Source organism: Myiozetetes cayanensis, unplaced genomic scaffold (genome assembly GCF_022539395.1).
Source record: "Myiozetetes cayanensis isolate MyiCay16 unplaced genomic scaffold, myiCay2020 scf17, whole genome shotgun sequence".
NCBI lineage: Eukaryota > Metazoa > Chordata > Aves > Passeriformes > Tyrannidae > Myiozetetes > Myiozetetes cayanensis.
The window spans coordinates 14,883,393-14,904,138 of NW_026087378.1; the positions used below are offsets into that span (position 1 = coordinate 14,883,393).

General features: G+C 48.5%; 1 protein-coding gene across 2 annotated transcripts; it reads right to left on the minus strand.

Moving 5' to 3' along the window:
- Positions 1-140: 140 nt before the first annotated feature.
- KIF3A (kinesin family member 3A) lies at positions 141-20,214 on the minus strand. Of its 2 annotated transcripts, XM_050311950.1 has the most exons (19): positions 20,162-20,214; positions 18,540-18,822; positions 16,854-16,998; positions 16,530-16,614; positions 15,949-16,054; positions 15,066-15,205; positions 14,228-14,425; positions 13,762-13,936; positions 12,525-12,626; positions 10,864-10,935; positions 8,982-8,990; positions 7,227-7,383; positions 6,242-6,422; positions 5,870-5,980; positions 4,952-5,077; positions 4,268-4,321; positions 4,059-4,127; positions 3,729-3,853; positions 141-3,222 (listed from the first exon to the last, which is right to left on the minus strand). In XM_050311950.1, the coding sequence occupies exons 1-19, from the start codon at positions 20,165-20,167 to the stop codon at positions 3,174-3,176; spliced, it is 2,193 nt and encodes a 730-aa protein (XP_050167907.1). In that variant the 5' UTR covers positions 20,168-20,214; the 3' UTR covers positions 141-3,173. The 2 variants fall into 2 exon arrangements, with proteins under 2 accessions (XP_050167907.1, XP_050167906.1); XM_050311949.1 differs by lacking the exons at positions 8,982-8,990; positions 10,864-10,935.
- Between the last annotated feature and the right edge of the window lie 532 nt (positions 20,215-20,746).

The window sequence follows — 20,746 nt, forward strand, 5'->3', positions numbered from 1 at the left end:
GGGCAGGATTCCAGTCTGGGGCAGACCTGGGCACTGGTTCAAGTTCCTCCAGCACCAGAGACTGGAGCTCCTGGCACAACTGAGTTAGAAAGATGTTGTGTGTATAATGTCATCAGAAAAACCATGCTTAGAGGTGGAACTAGGAACCAAGAATTTTATTTCATGGTATGAACATGCTCCAGGGACACAATACTGATATTTACAGTATAATGAATTAACTTTAAACATAAAACAAAGAATAATCAAAAATAAACCGTTAGAAAACCAATAAATAGGAAGACAAGTTATACAGACTAGCAGGTTTTCCCTCTATACAGGCCTGGCTAAGCAGAACTGTGGAGAAAGGTGAAAGCTGGACATGTGCAGACAGTGTAGTCAGTGAAAGGCACTAAGGACCCTTTCCCCTCCTCTTAAAGGATCAGGAACAAGTTAAATATGAAACAGTTCATTTACACAACATTAAACAACATAAAGCAGAAACCTCAATGTTAAAGTCAATGTTCTGGAATGAGGGAAATCTTCTGGTAGCAAGATGAGCACACAGTAATTTATGTAAGTTTTGATAAATACTATAGAGCATGTACTGACCTGGGATGGCAATGGCTGTATTAAGCTCTTAAAAAAACCCATACAAACCAAATCCCTTCCTCATTAAAACACATTATGGGCCCATCAGACATTCACAGATGGCCCAGGGCTACAGAGAAGGCCCAAGTGGTAAACCTGCAAGCCAGACTCCTTGGTTTTACAGGAAACTTCTTCCCAGAACTTCAACACACCAATTAAAAGGGAAGCCAAGCTGACAGAGCACACGACCATGACAGCATTCCACTTCAAATAAAGTCCTCTTAAAGAGCAGATAATTTGTTCTCCAAGCCTCTGTAACAGGAGATAACCACCAGTTTCTCCAATCTGCCCATTAAAGGTGTGCAAGCAATTATTTATTGGTTTTCTGCCTCAAGGTTCACTTAAATATGCAGAGTACTGTTGTTTTTAGCAGCAGGACTGTAACATTAACTGTAAAGCCTATGCCCTTATAGTTAAGTTTTAAATATTTTAAATGCAATGCCATGGTCCACAGTGGTATCTTGAAGCCACTGATATCTGTCAGGTAAAAGAACTTTCAACTGTCTTTTTGAAAGCACAGTTCAGGAGAAACTCCCTCAAAAAACAGATCATTCAATAAATGTTAGCACAAGATGTAACAAAAAGGAAATGCACGTTGTCCCTGGTCCTGAGAACTAGTACAGGTCACAGCTGTGCATTTATCTGCTTGGACTCAGAACTGACAGGAGACTTCAAAGAGCACTGAAGCAATTTCAGTCTGTTTTGTCTGATGAGGATGAAACACAAGGTAACCCAGCTCTAGTCAAGCATGTCCAAAATACAGCCAGCTCTTTACAAGCAAGAGCAACTGCAGCTCAGAGTAAGGAGGACTGAGCATTTACCTCCAAGTGCTGGGCTAGAGAAAACAAATGCCAGTGTTTGTATGTTTATGAACTTAGCTGACACCTCCTCCCCCAAAAGAGAGCAGTATATTCTTCTAGGTCATGATCCCGAAAAAAACACATTAAAAAAACAGGGAAAACCTTACAACTCGTTTAGAATAGCACTGAATATATCATTCAGAGTAAAATATGCCCTTCCAAGACCAGTTTTAACTATTACAGATCCTGTCACAGACCTGTTACAGAGCCCCACAGCATCATGACAAGTAAGAAAAGGTTTTTAACACCTCTCAGTACTTCACAAGAACACTGGTAATTTCAGAGCAGGGGCTCAGGACACCCGAGGAGCTGCCTTGTGCTCTGCCACACTGAAGGATTCCACTCCTCCTGTCAGCAATCACAGTTTTCATCCTCCAGGTAACCCTAAGATTGCAGGGAGGTCACAGCTCGTCCCCCCTCATGGCACAGGAGCTGCCGAGATGCCCACGAGCTGATGTGATGAGTTACAAAGCACACACAGTCCAAAGGAGATGCATTTTCTCTGTGACACAAAAGCAATGTATCAAAGTGATATGTGTCTATTAGCAGCATAAATATCAAAGAAACAGAGCAGCCATCACAAACAAATGGTTATTAGCAGAGACCAGAACTTTTCTCCTCTCATCAGAGCATAGCCAGAGACCCAGCACAGCCTACACAGGAGCACAGAAGCAGCAGCTGTTTCAGGGGGTTACTGCTCTGGGAAAACTGGGCAGTTTGTTCTGTTTGACTCCAGAGGAGTCCAATTCACCCTCAGTGTAGAGCACTGGCCTAGAGCCCTGTAGGGATGAAAGATTGGAGCCACAGTGCTCACAGCCCCACAGCTGCCACCCAGTCCTGGGGTTACAGCACCCCCTGAAACCCCCTCTGCTGCTCAGATTACAAAACTGCTCACACACATTTTAAAATTCCAGCCCCCAAGCACAAGAAGCAGCCAAAGCAATGCTGCAACACAGCCTTAAAAGAGGGAAAAAAGCTCTTTTTGCCTTCATATCCAAGTTCTCATTCTCCACAGTGCCAGCAGATCCCACACAAACTGATAAAAATACAAGCATTACTAGACACACTTGATTTCTGCTGCACTTCAGCAGAGCATGGTCCCTTCTCAGATGTCTCAGACTTTTGTAGTTCATGCTTTTCCTATCCAGTTACTTCCTCTGTACAGCAAGACAGCAAAAGAGGACTGTGTATTTGATACACAACACTATCAGGTTAACAGCCACAGTGAGGAATTATTAAATAAAAAGATTTGATCCTCTTAAAGGTTTGCAGCAACCACATTCAAACACAGATCAGTGCAACAGGGGACAACAGTGAAAGCTGCCAGTTATGTGCAAAGCATAAGTCAGATCTACCAGCCTTAGTTTTAGGGTTTCATTAACTGTTTAGAACTAACACGTCTAGCACTTAAACACACATCTAGAACCCTTATTTCTATACATTTCAACAAAGATTGCCAACAAGTTTCCCTGCACAACACGTTTAATACATGGAATTTCACAACCATCATATATACCAGTTTAATATTATGTTAATATAACATACAATATACAGGCAACTAAGGAAAAATACAGTATTTTAAATAAAAAAGTATAGCCATGTTAAACTGTGCCATCTCTTGAATTCCATGTTCTGGCCAAACCATATACACTCACTGACTTTTACAGGGATTCTGACCAGGTCACACTACTGCAGCAGGGAGTCAATGACAGCTCCTGGCTTGGCCGAACGTTTTCTGTTTGGAGAGCAGAAAGGAAAGGGAAAAACAACACCACACACACATCATTATGCTGGCTAGGACAGACAGGGACCAGCCACATTTCAAGCCAAAAACTACAGTGTTACTCTTCCACGAGCAAAAGCAACCAAACACAAGTGACCGAGGAAGGCCAGGCTGAGATCTCCCCTGCAGCTGAGATCTCTCCTCTCCAGCAACATCAGTCTGCACTGCCAGCCTGTGTCACACTGAAACAGGCACAGAAAGCAAGCAGCTGCAAGAGGGGAATGCAGCAACAGAGCATGGGAAAAAACCCCAGACAAGTCTTCCTGGACAAGATTTACTGCAGTAAAGAGACCTCAGCTTGGTTCTGTCACACCAGTAAACTACACCATGCAAAATTTTAGTACTTTGCCTTCTCATTAAGCAAATGTTTGAAGACTTGTGGTAAGTTTGCATAAACAAATGTAAGCCTTCCCCTGGGTAAATCCCTCATTGCATTCAGATACCCCAGAGTTCTTCACCTTCTACCCGTCTTGGGCCTGGATCTTCCTTTCGAAGTCCTCGGCCTCTCCAGCTTCATCAGGGACTGCCTCAAGCTTTCTTCAGTGTAAGCTAAGTAAACATGGGAAAGGTCCACTTCAAAGGGCTAGAAAAACACCAAAGAAACCCACAAGACAAGAACATCAGAATCATTTTGTACACTGATGAGTGGTGCTTCTCTAGCACTAGAAAGACTCATCTCTTCAAAAGAAAAGCCAGCTGAACAGTTTGGCTGTAAACAGTGAGTGGCAGGCACAGGCAGCAGGACTTGGACCTGTGCAGTTCAATACATCAATGCAAGAGCAACTCACATCTTTCTCTTTTTTATCCAGGACAGGTGTCTGTTTCCTCATATTGTTTCCTGTATATGCAACACATTTCTGTAAGAGGAAAGAAAGGTCTGTTAGTAAAGTCTGCTGTGCACAGTAAAACTGACTACAGCTTTATCAGCTTCTCACTGGGCTGAGTTCAGCTCCTCAGAAGCTCATGGTAACATCAGCTGGCACACAGCCACTCTTACCAGCTGCCACTCTCCTATGTCTTCGTTCCAGTGAACGTAGTTTTCAATCATTTCCTAGAAAGAAATCCAGACAGTAGTTGTTAGACTTGTACAATCTACCCTCTAGGTGCACTTTCCAGAACATGCATCTCTAAGGCCTGCACAAGCTGCTTAAGAACAGTCTTAACCACTCCACGTTGTTTTTATCAGGACAGCTACATCATGTGCAAAAAACCCTATTTATTTATACTCTGAAGACTACCCAAGACAAAATACCACTCCCAAACTGTATGTATCGGAGAGCCCACCAAAGCCTGGTGTCCCCGCTATGCCAACACCACCAGGACAGCAATAAACACACACTGTAACATGAGAAAAAAATTAAGAGGAACCGTTTTTAAATTTTCTATTAGTGTGCATTATATTTAAGCTCAAGATTTCCTTGTATATTGGAGTCTAAGAAAACAAGGGGTGAAGAGTTCCACATTCAGTTTTACTGCTTCGTGTTAGTATCAGACATGAGCAAGCACAACTTCAAGCACAGTGAAAAAATCTTTTGAACAGACCCAGGACATGGACACACAGTACAGCAGTAAATACACGGTGAATGTGACGTTATTATTTTTTAAATCACAAGGAAAACAGGCTGCAGGAGAACAGAGATCAGCACAGTCCCTGTGCCAGGCTCAGGTGCTCTGCCTTTACCTGGTAGTCCTGAGGAATGAAGTTGTCTATGATGAGCATCTGGAGACGGAGCTCCCTGCTCAGCTGCCGAATGTTCTCCAGTAACCCTTCGATCTCTCTCTGATGCTCTTGTTGCAGATCTGCCATCTGAAAACAAACCAGGCATTTGAGAGGCATCAGTTAGCTAAAGACACGGTAACAGCCTAAAACACAACAGTCCTCTGTCTGTACAAGGATTTTGGGAAACAAAAGCAGACTCTGGTTATAAGTACTAGAATATTTATCTGTGAAGGATAAACCCTTGGAAGCATTCCAGCTTGGAGAGGGCTGAAAATAGCATTAAGTTCTCAGTTTCATAAACCCAAAACTGGCCTCCTGCCAATCCAAGCTCCAGCTACCAGCAGATGAAAAGCATGCAGACAAGTTCTATCCCTGGTGAGGTTTCAAGGAAAATCTCTGATCCCCAAGACCAAATGCATTTTTCACAGAACAGGAACTCCAGCCACCAGCCAAAGGACACATTCATCCAGTGACTGAGGAAGGGGCAACAAGGGCACCACTCAGAAAGGACAGACAGCTCAGAGCAGAGGAGTCTTTAGGCTGCAGCAAAGCAGGAGATGGGGCTGCCAGCAAACAATTTCAAACAATAAAAATGCATTTTATTTCAGAAATAACTAAAGGTTTTCTCTGAAGTTCTGGATATCTCAGGGTCTCACACAACCCTTCTCACCCTGGCCTGGGGAAGAGCTCTACAACATGCCACTGTGAAACTCCAGCACCAGACTTCAGCAGATATTTCTGAATTATGTGACCCAAATGGACAGCATAGAGAGACATTTCTAAATATATGGCACTTTTCCCAGCATTACAAAGCTGATGGTTTACCCTTCCCAGCTCCAGTCCCTCAGGGATCACTGGCTGAGAACTTCAGACACTAACCTCTGATTTTGCAGCCATGAGCATGGTCCAGACTTTCTTCAGCTTTTTGGTTTTCCCCTGTGCTTCCTCCTGGAGGTTGGTGTACTTCTCCTCAATGTCCAAGCGCTCTTGCTGCGTGCAACATTTAGCACAGACACCCACACATTAACACAACCAAAGAAACTCTCTGCAACAGCACGAACAAAAGGAGAAACTACCTGAACAAACAAAGCCTTTGCCAGGAGCACAGAGCCCTGGCTCAGCCGGGCTGGCTCAGCCCCACAGTGGTCGCAGTGGGCTCTGCAGGGCTGTGTGTGCAGAGCAGAGCCAGGCCAAGGGACACCCAGGGGTGCCCTGCCCTGCTGTGTGCAGGCAGCACAGCACAGAGCCCACCTCCTTCTCCTCCAGCTCCTTGCGAAGCTGCTCTGCTCTCTTCCTTCGTTCCTCCAGTTCCATGTTGGATTCTTCCAGAAGCTTTTCTTGCTCCTCTGCTTTTGCCAGCAAGTCCACTCCTCCCACAATCACCTTCTTCTCCAGTGCAGACAGTTTCTCCAACAGGGACTGGTGCTCCTGCCTAGACAGACAAGTAGGTGTGAGACTTCCTACACTCCAGTGCTCACCAGGCAGCAGGTCCAGCTTGGTTTTATAGCCCAGACAGCACTCACAGGGCTGGAAAAACTTGTCTTGCTGTTTAGGGTTTAAGTGGGGGTGAGGCAGTGCAAGGGAGCACAGGGAGTTCCCCAAGCCCCAGCTCCCATGGCTGTCTCTCAAGCAAAAGCAGGTCAGCAGAGAAGTGTGTCCTGCTGTGCAACACCTCTGGGGGGGCTGCAAGGCTCTGGGGACATCCCCAGCCTACTCAAGGCACCCCTGCCAGCACAGCAGCGCGCAGAGCGAGCTGCTGAAATGGAGGGGAGTGGACAGAGACCAAGGCAGAGCAGCTGAGATGCAAAGCAGGAGTGCTGGAGCAGCAGGACTCTCCTGTCTGCTGGGGCAGTGTGACCTCAGCAGCTCTTTGGCCTCGAGGGGAGAAGCCCTGCACCCAAGATGATGTGCCTGTGACTGTGCTGCAGGAAAGCTGGCCTGCTACACAGCACTACTGCTGCTCCTCACAGGGCCTGGCCGATTCATTTCTGCTTCTGGGCTGCCTGGCACAACTGGGTAAAGTTAAGAAAACAAAAAAGTGGCAAAAGGGTAAGTTTGTCTTCTCCTTCTTCTCTAAACTCTGAAAGCAGAGCAAGCTCCACTTTCACCCTGACAGTAGCAAGGGATGATGTTCCCTTTCTACAGACTTTGACAGACACCTCATCGTCCATCTCCAGATATTCAAATGATTAAGGAAGGAAAAATCCACACAAACTGCTGAGAGCACAGTACTCACTGAGCTTTAAGCAAGTCTTTTTCTCTCTTCTCCAGTTCAGCTCTGGCTTTATTTCTTTCTTCTTCTTCCATATCAAGTTTAGTTTCAAGAGCTTTTCTCTCCTCTTCAATCTTTGCTTGCATCTCTACCATCTTATCAGGGGAAACTTTCTTCTTGCCTTTTGGAAGAGATGAAGAAAACCAATTAGTTCACCAAAAAATAAGACAGCCTCTGTATAAGAGCATTTTTTTCCAAGTTCAGATTCAATACTGGCATTTAACAAAATCTTGATTGGATTAGATTGTGATGGGCACGACTCAGTCTTTCAAATCCCATTTGAGCACTGACCAGTTGTCACCACTTCCTACAGAGAGGCAATGCTACATAACTAACACTGGAACATAATGCCCCCAAACCAGAAAACATAAGAACACCTGGAGAAGGAACACTGCCTAAAGAGAAGCCTGAGCTGGAAACTCAGGTGTTCTAACAATGCAGATTAGGCCAGAGGAAGGAAAACAGAAGACTGCCTTGACCTACAAGAGCTCAGCTACCAAGAGTCGCATACTCAAATTTCAGATTAGCATCTCCACCACTCCCCTTGGTCACTGCCCTCCTTACAGGCTTACCTGTGCCAAAGTGGGCACAGAGATATTTTTAAGAACATATTACTATGAAAATAGAGAGACCAGAGACTCAGAACAGCCCTATGAAAACCAGCCAATTAAAAGAAACTCCTTGCTGGTATTTGTCTACGGCACAGTGACTGCCCACAGACTGGAAATACCCAGGTTTGCTATGCCTTGTCAGCCGTGTGTTTACAACAGTCCTACAGCAGCACACACAGGTAACAGAGACAGTGGCCAGAGCAACTCACTGCACCCCCTGGCCTCAAGGGTCCATCCCAAACACACCAAGTTTGGAACAAAGTGTGGGGCTGCTGCTCTTGAAGTCACTCTGCGAGTCCTGAGCCAACTGTCACTGTAATCCCAGGAGTACTTGAGGAAGGTGAGCAGACATCCTTGGGGGTTATGTGGAGTGAGAATGCCCAGCCTACAGCATTTCCTCAGATCCACAAGTCCTAAATCTCTCTTTATTCACAGGTGAATCCTTCATTTTCCTGCTTTGCCCTTCTCCAGACATGCAAAAGCCCACCCTGCAGAACCCAGCTGCCCTGAAGCTAAAAGGGGCCCCTGAGTGCCACAGGACTGGTTTTCACAGTCACACAGGGCACATGGCTGGAACCTGCTCAAGGCAGCTGTGCAGCAAAAGGCTTCTCTCCCTTCAGCCTTCATAGCATTCTGCTTCATTTATACACAGACATGATATGGCTTTTATTTACATTTACATTATATTAAATACATGCACAGTCCAGCAGACAGGATGCAGTGCCCATGTGCACACACATGCACACACCTGTACACGTGTTTGTTCACGTGCACAGGAGCATTAATTCCTGTCATGGCAAGGTAAGGACTTTGCCACTACAGCAAACCACCTTCATTTCCATCTGCTACACTTTAGAATCAGATAATAAACACTTCTTTCCGGGTTTGTGGTGCAAAAATCTCACTAACTAGTCCTTGAGCAAGAAGCTTTCTGGAAGTGCTGTTCAGAGCTCATCATAAGAGATAAGCCAGATAAAGGCTCCTTACTGTTAGGACATAGCCCTTTATATTCTCAGTTCAGGAGAAAAAGGGAACTGAAGTAAGTTGTATGATCCTTTCACAAGCTCTGCAATTGTACTGTAAGGAGGTGAAAATCAATTACACCAACCTGCTTGATCTTGCATTAAGAGGAAGCAGAAAGCAAATCGCAGAGAGGCAGCAAACATGAAAAGAGGAGGAAAGAAAACACGTTATTGCTTTGATCATTTTGGACAAAGATCATCAGCACCAGAACAAACATTAACTTTGTATGCATGTTTCTAGACTAGGAAACACAGGATAATCATCACTGAAAACCCCTCCATTAGAGCAAACACTAATGTCTCATGTTCTTATGCTAAAGCAGAGAAGGTCTGTGTACTTCAGAGTGCTTTGCATATCCAGGACAATGCTCAGCTCACTCGGGCATTCCTCTGCCCATTCAGTGCAGTGCTGATCCAGACACACCACTGGAGCCTGCCGCAAGGATCATGCCCTAAGAAACGCTCCAAGGGGGCAGACTCTCCTTCCATCACAAACTCAGTTCCTCCCCCACTCAGGAGAGCCAGTTCTGTTACCTGGAAAATGTCAGCTTACAGAATACACGTTCTAAGTTTTAACCAAGTTTCCAAACCGATTCTTTGCAAGGTACATGAACAGTTGCACACAGGGAGTCTCAGCACAAGATTTCTCCATTTAATTACACAGGGGATTAGTAGGTTAATTTGCAGTAACTGGTGCTTCCATAGAGGTACAGAGCCACTTGTTATTCAGGCAAGTGCAGCAAAAAAGGCCGGGCAGGAGAGGGATAATGAAAGACACCACATGCAGAAGGGTCATACCTGAGGACAGTTAATATCCCAAACCACAAAAAAACCACGCTTATCCCAATGGCCAAAAGCCCAGCACACCTTCCCCAACAGAGCAGCCTCCAAACCTGCAGGGGATGGACTCATCCAGCTGCTGATGCACCAGCAGTTTGCTATTAACTGTCCTCACCCAAATAAAACACTCTGCTTCCAAGCAAGCTTTGAGAGAGCAAGACTGAAGCAAGCAGGACCCCAGGCTACCATCATATGACCCACCTGTCCCTGCAGGTGTGTTCCTCCTAAACCTGCTGCCATCCTTCTCTGAGCTGATGCTTCCCACTACCATCACTAGTAAAAATGTGAGAGAACTGTGCAGCAATACCTTCCACACTCTCTCCACACAGGGTGGAGAGTGGACTGCATCCATCCAGGATAACCACAACAGCGGGTGAAGTCCCCACAGGCCGAGTCCTGAGATGTCATTTGTTCCTCCAGTCTTCACTGACTGTAGGGTTTCTACAGGCACAGAGGCCTCCCTGACCAGGAGCAGCCCAGACTTTCCCCATCACTAGACCAAAATTTGGATCTCTTGTTCCTCTGAACTCTCTGAACAGAGATCAAGAACTTGATACCATGGAGCAGTTAAACCCCCAACCACCAAGGATATTTTTTAAGTATCTGCAAAAATACAGCAAATCAACCAAGCATTGCCACATTTTCTTTGCAAGTATAAACTTTGTGCTGTTTACCCTAACTGCTCCACTCATTTTCTCCATAACTAATTTTGAGAAGGCAGAGTCCAATATAACATAGCACAGCCCATTTCACATGTCTAGCTGTCCTTTTGATGAATTCATATTGTAGCAATTCCCATTAAAAACCTAGCTTAGATTTTTTTCCCCATGTTCTCCATGTTGCAACTTAACAGAAGTTGCAAACTGGGTTTTTTAAACTTATTACTTCTCTTTTGTCTTTAAATCTTGCTCAGGCACCTTCCTTTTCTCTCACATGCCTGGCTAACGATGTGCACACTGAACAACTGTTTCAAGCATGGAAGCAGCAAAGGAAAAGCATGCTTTAGCAGAGTTACAGCCTCAGGTTTATCTTTCCAACAGACAAAGCAGGGACAGTGCAACATTGCAGAATGGAGTGTGCAGATTATGGAAAGGCCAAAGCTTAAAGGACTTAAGAGCTCCCACTCACTAGTGAAGGACTTATCCAGAGGTTTCTCTATGACAGAGCATGTGGAGTCTGAACTACTGCTGCTGCTACTGCCTGGAAAACAGAAATGCATCCCACAGAAACACCCAGAGAGGAACAAACATGCAGATGGGAAGTTAGTTCTAAAGGAAAGAAACCCAGAAGAGCCAGCAACCTAGTTCAAAAAAAGCACAAGTTCCCATTAGGAAGCATTTGGTAGGATCCCTCCCAGACTCAGCTTGCAAAGCCACCATTTCCCAGCACAAAACGGCATGCTCAGAAAGACACTTCAGTTAGAACCCATCTTAACCAGACTACAGCTTAAAACCACATGCCAAGGCAGCTTCCACTTCAAGCAACAACAGCAGAGAACACCAGATCATAGTGGAGAAGGCTGTGGGTATCTGCCATAGCAGAGGATTCTGTGACCAGGAATCCTTTCCAGTCTTATGTACATGGCAATGTGCACTTCTCCCTCTGGAAGGCAGACTCAGCTCACACAGGGACAGTCACTGCACACTCCTGCTGAGCAGCTCCCTTAGAAAACTTAACTAGAGCAGCTTGTCTGGGAGTTGAGTCAGTCAGTTATTTGCCCTCTACTCCTTTTTGAAGGTGGTCTCCTCTTGGGAGGGGATTTGGGCACGACTTGGTTCTTGGACACAAGGGTCAATCTGTTCACTTCTAGAAATAACCACAAGGTGAAAAATTAAGTAGAAGTTGTTACAACTATCACCAAAGGCATGACAAAGTTCATTTATGACTGCTTGGACAGGTACCAAAATGCAGAGAGTGCATCTAAAAGCAGGAATGCTTTAAGAGGAATTTTTTCAACAGATGTGGGTGCCTCGGGACAGGAAGGCAGTTTGCCAAAATGAGTGTACTAGAGAAGCTGCAATTTGAGGTGTAGCACTGGGCTTGACTTCTCTCTGCCCGTGAGGAATCATCAGCCAGGTTCCAGGAGCACAGCAAGCTCCCAGGAAGCCACAGCATGCCATGGTACACAGTGACCTGCAGTTCCAGGTTCAGCCACTCCCCCGGGAATTCAGATTTTTTACAGTAGTTTAACACTGATGTAGGGCCAAGACTTCAGCATGGGATTTCCAGAGTGCTCCCAGACAAGGGATGTGCAGCTCCCTTTTCAGCTAGCATGAAGACACCCAAGGGTTAAGTTTTCCCTCTACCAATATAAAACAGGACACCAGCAGAGTCAGTTACTGAAGTTACTGTCCATAAGACAGATGAATCCTTTGCCTAAACCACAGCCAAAATTCCCCTCCAACCATACCCATGGTTATAAAAACCACATCTGCCTACAAATGATCTTTGGTGTCTCCTTCCTCCCACCTCTGCGAGCAGGGGAAGTTCCACACCACCAGTCACAAGCCATCCACAGCCACCTTGCGGCCACCAGGGAGCCACCACAAAGGAGGATGTCACCACAAGCACAGCGACCCGAGTGGAAGCAGATACTACACAGGTTTGGAGCTGTCCATCTCCAGAGAGGGCACCAAAGGGCTCGGTTTCTAGGACAGGCATGATAATTGCAGCGGCATAGGGCAGCTCTACAGGTGCACTGGTCCCTGCCTGCCTCTGCCTACAGTTCCTACACCAGCTCCTGGAGCAGAGCAGACTGGGGGCACTGGCAGGAGTCTCTGCAGCCTTACCCCGCCGTTTCTTCCGCTTCTCCCCGTCCTCTCCAATCTCCCCATCGTCATCTTCATCCTCCTCTTCAGAATCACTGGTCTCAGAACCAGATATCTCTTCCCCTGGAACAGAAGAGTGTGCTTTGTGATGTGCTTTCCTTACCCTCCTATCAGCTTGTTACTGTGACAGCAGCATTTGTTCAAACCCAGCGGTGCCTGACATCAGCTGAGGAGCTCGGAGCTCCTGCAGAAGTCCTTAACTGCTGAGCAGACAGACAGTGTGCAGGAGCTCAGGAAACTTAAGGACAATCAAGATAAGCAACTGAATGCTGTGATGTCAGTGTGTACATGTTAGAGCTCCAGAGGCTGCTTTTCATGGGAAATAAAGCATCTTTCCACAGCTGAAGCTACAAAGTTTTCCTAGCAGCATCCCACCACACCTCCTCTTCCATCTCAGACTTCTCTCTCAGATGAAAGAGGCATTACTGACTATGTCCTGCTTCTCCTGAATGCAGCAGATGCCAAACAGCAAGTCATGTTGGAGTTACTGCTACAGCTGTTCTGTGCTGTATCTCTGGAGAGAGATGTGCCAAGGTCACTGTTTAGTAAGCATCCCTCTGGCAGGGTCACTCCACGTTGGTGGACTCACAGTGACACAAGATATATGAACTTACAAGGCTTAAAGAAGTTTCTTGTTTCTCTGCATGGTGTTTGGAAGTCAGCCTCAGTTTTAGCTCCACAAATTTAGTTCAGTTTTCCTCCTGCTAAGTGCATCCCTCCTCCTCAATCAGGGAAAACGTCTGACCTGCTGTTACAGCCCACTTGAACTGCCTACATCGCGCCAGCCGTGCCAGAGCCCCCTGCCCGCCAGGGAGCCCGGGCATCAGACCCCAGCCCCTAAGGCCACCACTCACCCGAGTGCCAAGTGCCACTCACCCGAGTGCCAAGTGCCACTCACCCGAGTGCCACTCACCCGAGTGCCAAGTGCCACTCACCCGAGTGCCACCACGAGTGCCAGTGCCTCACCCGAGTGCCAAGTGCCACTCACCCGAGTGCCGAGTGCCACTCACCCGAGTGCCAAGTGCCACCTAGTGGGCACAGCCAGCCCCCAGCAGCACCCACGGACACCCCTCGTGGCACCCAGCAGGGCAAACCAACCAGGACACCGCGCTGCCCCAGCGGCCTCCCTGGCGTGGCACGTTCCTGGTGACACCAGCGCTGGTGCACAGAGGGACACGAGGGGGAGGGACAGGCTCACCTTCCTCCAGTTTTTTCTTAAGCTCTTCGATTTCTTTCTGGAACTGGCGGAGCATTGCATCCTTGGGATCCTCGTTAATCCTGGCCTTGTTCTTGATGTTCTTGGCTCTGTTTGCATACCTGAGAGTGCTGATGGTCTCGTCGTAGTTGTAGTCTGCCGGGCCGATGTTTGCACACTGTGACAGAGACAGGGTTACTGGGGGATGTGTCAGAGCCCAGAACACTGCAGGGACCCCCCAGCCCTGAGGCTCACACTGCTGCTCTCTCCCAAGCTTTCCTGCTGCTTCTACACCAAAGCTGCTCTTGGCTACCCAAGCACAGCTTCTGTTCCATCTCACACACGTGTGGACACACGTACACACCCCTGCACAGAGGCAAAGGGAAAAGGAAGAGATGCACAGAGAAGACTCTCTAGGCTGCAAACAGCTCAGAAATAGAGAGGTAAATGCCAAGCTATCTCAGCTCACCATCATGGTTTTGGAGTTGCCCCCCAGGGAGTCCTGGAGGAGCCGTGTCAGTTTGGAATTCCGGTAGGGCACGTGGGTGCTCTTGCCATCCACCAGCGCGGAGATGACATTCCCCAGGGTGGAAAGGGACAGGTTGATCTTGGTGGCTTCCTTCAGTCGCTGCCCTGTGGCTCCAGTTTTTGTCTGTCTTTCAGAGCCCTGCAAAGGGAACAGGAAGTTAAAACAAATCCCCTAATACATCTCCTCCTTCCAGACAGAATCAGCTACACCTGAAGTCTTGCTAGCAGCCATGTCAGTAACCACCTCATCTATTATTGGAGAACGTGGGTGAATACCTCAGACATTGTTAGAGAGACAAGTCAAGTGCTCAGTGCCAGCAAATTCTGGATTACTCAAAGTAATGCAGCTGGAGAAAATGGAGATTTTTGTCCCCATGAACAAAAATGTTATGGGAAGTCAGTCAGCAGTTAAAAGGCACCTTAGCTGGAGCTGCTAAACACCATCTACATATCTTCCTATCAGCAGATCAAGGGAGAGCAGCAACACTGCAATTATTTTGAAGAGTTTCAGAGAGCATCTTATGCACACACATCATATAAATAAGTTAAGATGCAAACACTGAATGAAGTTAGTCTTGCTTTTCCTACATTTTCTCTGAGAAGAAGTACCTCAGTGTCACTCTGGGGCTAAAGGCTTGTTTTATCAGCACAATTACATTGGTTCTAAGGGAGACAGGGAGGGAACCTGCGAGTGATGAACTGCATGGTCACAGCCCTCAGGAAAAACCTCCACAATCCAACCCAAACCTCTCTCCAAAGGCCCTGCTGGCGGCACTCACAGCCAGATCCACGAGGTGCAGCTTGCCCATGCGCACGTGCATGTTGCCATCCACGCCCTTCTCGCTGCACTCGATGGTGATGGTGAAGATGGCGTGGGAGCGAGAGCTGTGCTCGTTCATGTTTGTAGCACCAACAGAACCTGGGCACACACAGAAAAAGCAGTGATGCCTTCAGAATTAATCACATGCTCCTCTAACTCTTCCTGCTCTCAGAGGAAACCTATCTCCACCTCTTTACCCCACCCTGTATTTCAGAAGAGGGCAGAGGGATGCTCAGACTCAGTGTATTCTTGGGCACTGAAGCTGCAGTACAATCCAGCCTGGACTAGCAGAAGAGTTACAGCCTGCTGCAGCTCTAAGCCAACCAGACTCTCAAGAGCAGCAGTTGTCCTCATCTGTTTCTTTAAGGCTACAAAGACCAGTAATCTAAGGTGTCCATAGCTGAGCCTTGAAAACAGCTGTATTTTCAGAAATAAGAGCACAGGAATCCATGCCAAGAGCAACAGTAGCCAGAACTTTAAGTCATTAAATAATCTGAGCTTAACTAAGAAGTGTTCCAGAAGACATAAACCACCTCCCACTCAAAGCACAGGGCTAATGCTCATCCTGATCAGAGCTGAAGAGGGAAAAGGAACAAGAGACCCACTAGCAGTTCTGACAACACTGACTGCCCTCATGGCATCCTGCCTTCGCTGGTCCCCCGCTGGCACTGCCCAGTGTGGGAGGCACAGCCTTCTTTACCTGCCCCTGCACCAAAGGGGTTTGGGAGGAGAGCACCTTTCTGTTCTGCTCAGCTGAACAGGACTAGGGTCTCTCCCTGTGGTCTGGAAAGCAGCCCTTTGCTCTGCCTGAGCTTTAACCTGCCCCCAGCAAGGCTACGTACGGTTCTTGTGGCCCAGAGTCATGATTCTGTCCATGTCATCTGCGTTGTTTACGACATAAGCTGAGAGGTCTTTGATGTAAACTCCCACATCAGGTCTCTCTTTAACCTAAGAGAGAAACAGTTCAGACTGAGCATCCCTAAGAGACCCCCAGCAGCAATTGTCAGTGGTACTGTAACAGTGCAGGGATTCACCCCTCCAGGTTCTGGCTGGCACATCAAACACTCCACTCAGAGCAGATAAGGAACAAACACTCATGCATGACAACATTCCACGGTTTTCCCCTGGGGGCAGGACATGACTTCAAGTCTCGCTCTCCAATTCCTAGAACTGCTGAGGGGCCTGTGGGTAGCACTGAAGGTACAAAACCCACTGGCTGGAACAGCCAGTTTCTCACTGTGCAGCTGACCAAGCAGAAGGGATTCAGAGAAGCCAGTAGTGACAGCCAGCTATTGCATCTTCAAGGAAAGAGGACTGCTGAGGAGCCCAACCTCCCACTTCCCTTCATGTGCTGCTCTGGTCTCAAAAGCAGAACGCTGCTCTCTGAGTCCAGCACACACCACCTTCAGGAGAGCAGGCTCACCTCCAACCTCTGTGTCTGGTCCTTTCCCAGCAGGTCCCGCACCTCCTCATTGTAAATCTCCAGGTAAGAGACTCGAACTAAGAACCTGAAGATGAACAGTTTGTTTAGTGAGAATTTGCTCAAGTTCCACAAACACCACCACAGAGTGCAAAGAAAATGCAGTGAAATACCAACATAACCTTGCTGCCCCCTCAAGAACTGCCTGAGTGGGAGCCTTTCAGCTCAGGCCAGAGGTACCATTTCAGCTGTCATTGTCAAGGTCAGGCTCCTGCTACACATGGACACGCACAAAAAAGACAGAAGCAGTGAAGAGAAGCTGTTTACCTTGTGTCCCCCTCTGCCTTGGCAATGTGACCGAATATATGAGCAAAGGAATTGGGAATGATGCCTCTGAGCTCAGGAACTGCTCGGACCCCTTCCATGGTGAAAGTTTTGCCTGTTCCAGTCTGCCCATATGCAAAAATAGTACCTGGGGGATAAGATAAATGAACAAACTCTGAGAAATTGCTAACTACAGTTTCATTTCATCCCTTCTTAGCCTGATAGCACTAAACACCTCTAGTGTTATGGGGCTGAAGTCTTCCACCCACTCCAGTAGCTGCTGTACAAGGCTGGGGCAACAGAAATGCTGGGCAAGCACAGCAAACAGGGCTGAGCAACTGTTCAATCCAGCCTGCAAGACTCCTAACAACACGTCTGGTTTTAACTGTGCAGAGTGATTAAAGTCTGGAGTACCAGTACTCTTAGGCTCCACATACAAACAAAGCAGGCAAGCCCCATTAATAACACGGTCAATTAGCAGAAGATAATTATGTACCAACTGCAAACACAACTATTGCTCCAAGCCACAGCAGAAAGGGTGTGAGGGTTCCACAGCACAGCCACAGCACAAGCCCAGCTCTGAACCTGCAGGTGCAGCTACAATCTGGACTAGAGAATCAGCCTTCACTGGAAGGCATCCAGAAATGCTGCTGAGATCCCTGACTCTGGAACTCCAGAAACATAACAGTTCTTACTTTTAGCCTAGCACTGCTGAAAACTCAAGCTTTCATTGTTGGGCCATTACAGATTGGGAAAGCTGAAAAGAACATTTTCGGGTGGAAGGGACCTACAATGATCCCCTAGTCCAACTGCCCAACCAATTCAGGGCTGATCAAAAATTAAGCTTGTTGTTAAGGGCATTGTCCAAATGCCTCTTAAATACTGACAGGCTTGGGGCATTGACCACCTCTCTAGGAAGCCTTTCTCAGTGTCTCAGTAAAGAAACACTTCCCAAAGTCCAGTCTAAACCTCCTCAGGTACAGCTTTGAACCACTCATTTTTGAACCCCAAGTTTTCATCAGCTGAAACCCACGTGTGTTAGCACAAGAGCTTATGAGGCATGGTACAAATGCTGAAGAACTTTGTAAACTGTTGTTGTTTGTAGCACACTGTTACAGAAGGCAGTAATCTGCTTTCCTTTATATAATACATTGCCATGCAAAACAGACACACACACAAATCATGGCCATACTCTTCCCAGCTGTAGGAAGAACAGACTGTCTGTGAGGAAGGCTAGATGTGTTTAAGTAGTCATCTGAGTTCAAAACAGCCAAGTTCAGAGTTAGGAATGCAGCAGTTCTCTGCAGAGGTCTGTGTGCATACCTAGTGCTGCAGGGCCATGGCAGCTGCCTGGGTGCTGACACTGAGCAGGGAAGAGCCTCTGAGAACTCTGATAACAAGGTAAAGTGCAGATTTTTGCAAAGAGAAGATACAGGACAAAAACGCAGAGCTAACTGACCCCAGCTCTCTCACCAGTCTCGCAGTGTTAATGACTGCAGTGGGTACAACCCCTGAGCGCTCAGAACAGCAAGTACCTCCAGGCTATTTTAAGTTCACAGCCACAACAGAGACAACACAGGGCCACAGCCCTCAGAAGGTGAAACTTCCTTAAACAAGATCAGCTGGAACTCCATCAGCGCAAAGAACAGGAGATGGGGTGGGATCCTTAGCTTAGGACACAGGACTTACCATTGTACCCCTCTAGGACAGAGTCAATGATAGGTCTTGCAGTTAAATTATAGACATCCAGCTGTTTACTCTCTGGTCCAAACACTGTGTCAAATGTAAATGTCTTGGGAGGCTCGTTGGAGGAGTCTGTTTTATGCACAGTTATGGTCCCTCTCATCTCATCCACGTTCACAGCCATTTTGTAGCCCGTGGCTTTCTCGCGCTCGTTGAGGGGCCGGCACCGAACCACCACCTTGACATTGTCACAGCTCTCAGGCCTGTCCAGCTTCTCAGGCTTGTTGATCTGCAAGTGTTTAAAAACCAAAAAACACACAGGCTGGGTCACTAGTGTGAACATAGAGTCATAGAAAGGTTTGGGCTGGAAGGGACCTAAAGATAACCCACTGCACCCCCTGCCACGGGCAGGGACACCTCCCACCAGCCCAGGCTGCTCCAAGCGCTGTCCAACCTGGCCTGGGACACTCCCAGGGATGGGGCAGCCACAGCTTCTCTGGGCACCCTGTGCCAGGGCCTGCCCACCCTCACAGGGAACAATTTCTTCTCAGTATCTCATCCAACCCTGCCCTCTGTCAGGACAAAACCACCGTGTGTTTAAGCACAAATGCTGTGGAATCAGCTCAAGCAGCTGCACACATCTCTACATGGCTGTGAACTTGGGGAGTTAAAACCTGAACTGGTTTATAATTAAAGCTGAGAGAATAACACACATTTAATCACTCACTACAATCTGTTTGTTTGCCAGCAGGGAAATTTAATGAGTAAACCTTGAGCATTTCACATCCAACGTGGTCTAAGAGTTTTTTCAGGAAACGCTTTCATGTTTGCGAGCAATCTGCAAGCAGTTTGCTGGAACGGTGTGCAGCCATGGCATTCTTTCATATTAATACTGACCACACTCTCAAACCTCACAGATAACATCAGTGGATAGCAGGGAGCACTGCCTGAAGGGAATTCACTTCAGTCACAACCCTCACTGTGCTTGCTGAAATTTAATCGTTTAGAAAATCTGAACGTTGCACTATAAAACCTCACAAACCTTTCCTTTCATGCAGTTACCACAACAAATCTCGAAGCAGGGCTGGTGAGTCTGCTGTCACATGCTCTCCCGATCAAACAAACCTAAAGCCCATTTGCTCCAGCTCAGCCTCAGACACTCCCCTCGGCGCGAGGTGCTGCGGCTGGGCAGGTACCCGCAGCTGGAGCAGCGCTGCCGGACCTCAACGGCAAACAAAGCCTGTCCCCCCGCCCGGCTGCCCTCAGGCCTCGGCAGAAGCTGCTGCCGAGCGCGGGGAGCGGCTCAGCCCCCCGGCCGGGGCAGGGACCGCACACGAGGTGCGGCCAAAGCCAGGGACGGGATTCGGGAACCGCCACGAGCCCGCCCGGACGGGGCCGAGCCCCTGCGGAGAGGCAGAACCCCCCAGCCCCGGCTGCCACGGAGCCTCGGCCCGCCCGCTGCCCGTCACCGTCACCGCCCCCGGCCCCTCGGCCTGACAGGCGCCCGCAGGGACCGGCGGGGCCCCTCCCAGCCCACCCCGCCGCGGCGGGCGAGGTGCGGGGCGGCCGCAGTGTGTGTGTCCCGTGTCCCCATCCCTGTCCCTGTCCCCGTCCCCCGCCCCGCTCACCGGCATGATGGCGATGGCGGCACCGCCCGGGCGGCGGCCCCGCGCACAATGACGGCCCCGCGCATGCGCCGCCCCGCCCCGCGCCCAATCCGCGCGCGCTGCGGGGGCCTCGCCGCCAATGGCCGGCCAGGGGAGGCGGGGCCGCAGCGGGCACAGCCAATGGCGAGGCCGGAACGGAGGGGGCGGGCGGGGCGTCCTGTCACCATGGCAACGGCGGGGGGGCGGGGCCCGACACCGCCCGGGCTCTGAGGGGATGATCGGGGAGTGGGGGGATGATGAGGGTCTGGGGGTCTGAGGGGATGATGAGGGTCTGGGGGTCTGAGGGGATGATGAGGGTCTGGGGGTCTGAGGGGATGATGAGGGTCTGGGGGTCTGAGGGGATGATCGGGGTCTGAGGGGATGAGCGGGGAATGGGGGCATGAGTGGGCTCTGAGGGGATGATGAGGGTCTGGGGGTCTGAGGGGATGATCGGGGAATGGGGGGCTGAGAGGGCTCTGAGCACTCTGATTGTGGTTCAGTGGGTCTCACTGGGCTCTAACAGGGATGCAGCTCCAACCTGTTCCCCACACAGAAAGTCCATCACCT

What these genes read in the sequence shown, in the direction of transcription:
- KIF3A (XM_050311950.1), bottom strand. An exon ending in TGTCCTAGAGGGGTACAATG is followed by an intron (nt 16,999 to 18,539) that starts GTAAGTCCTGTG and finishes CTTATCCCCCAG; the next exon opens with GTACTATTTTTGCATATGGG. An exon ending in TCATTCCTCAGGACTACCAG is followed by an intron (nt 4,322 to 4,951) that starts GTAAAGGCAGAG and finishes ATTTCTTTCTAG; the next exon opens with GAAATGATTGAAAACTACGT.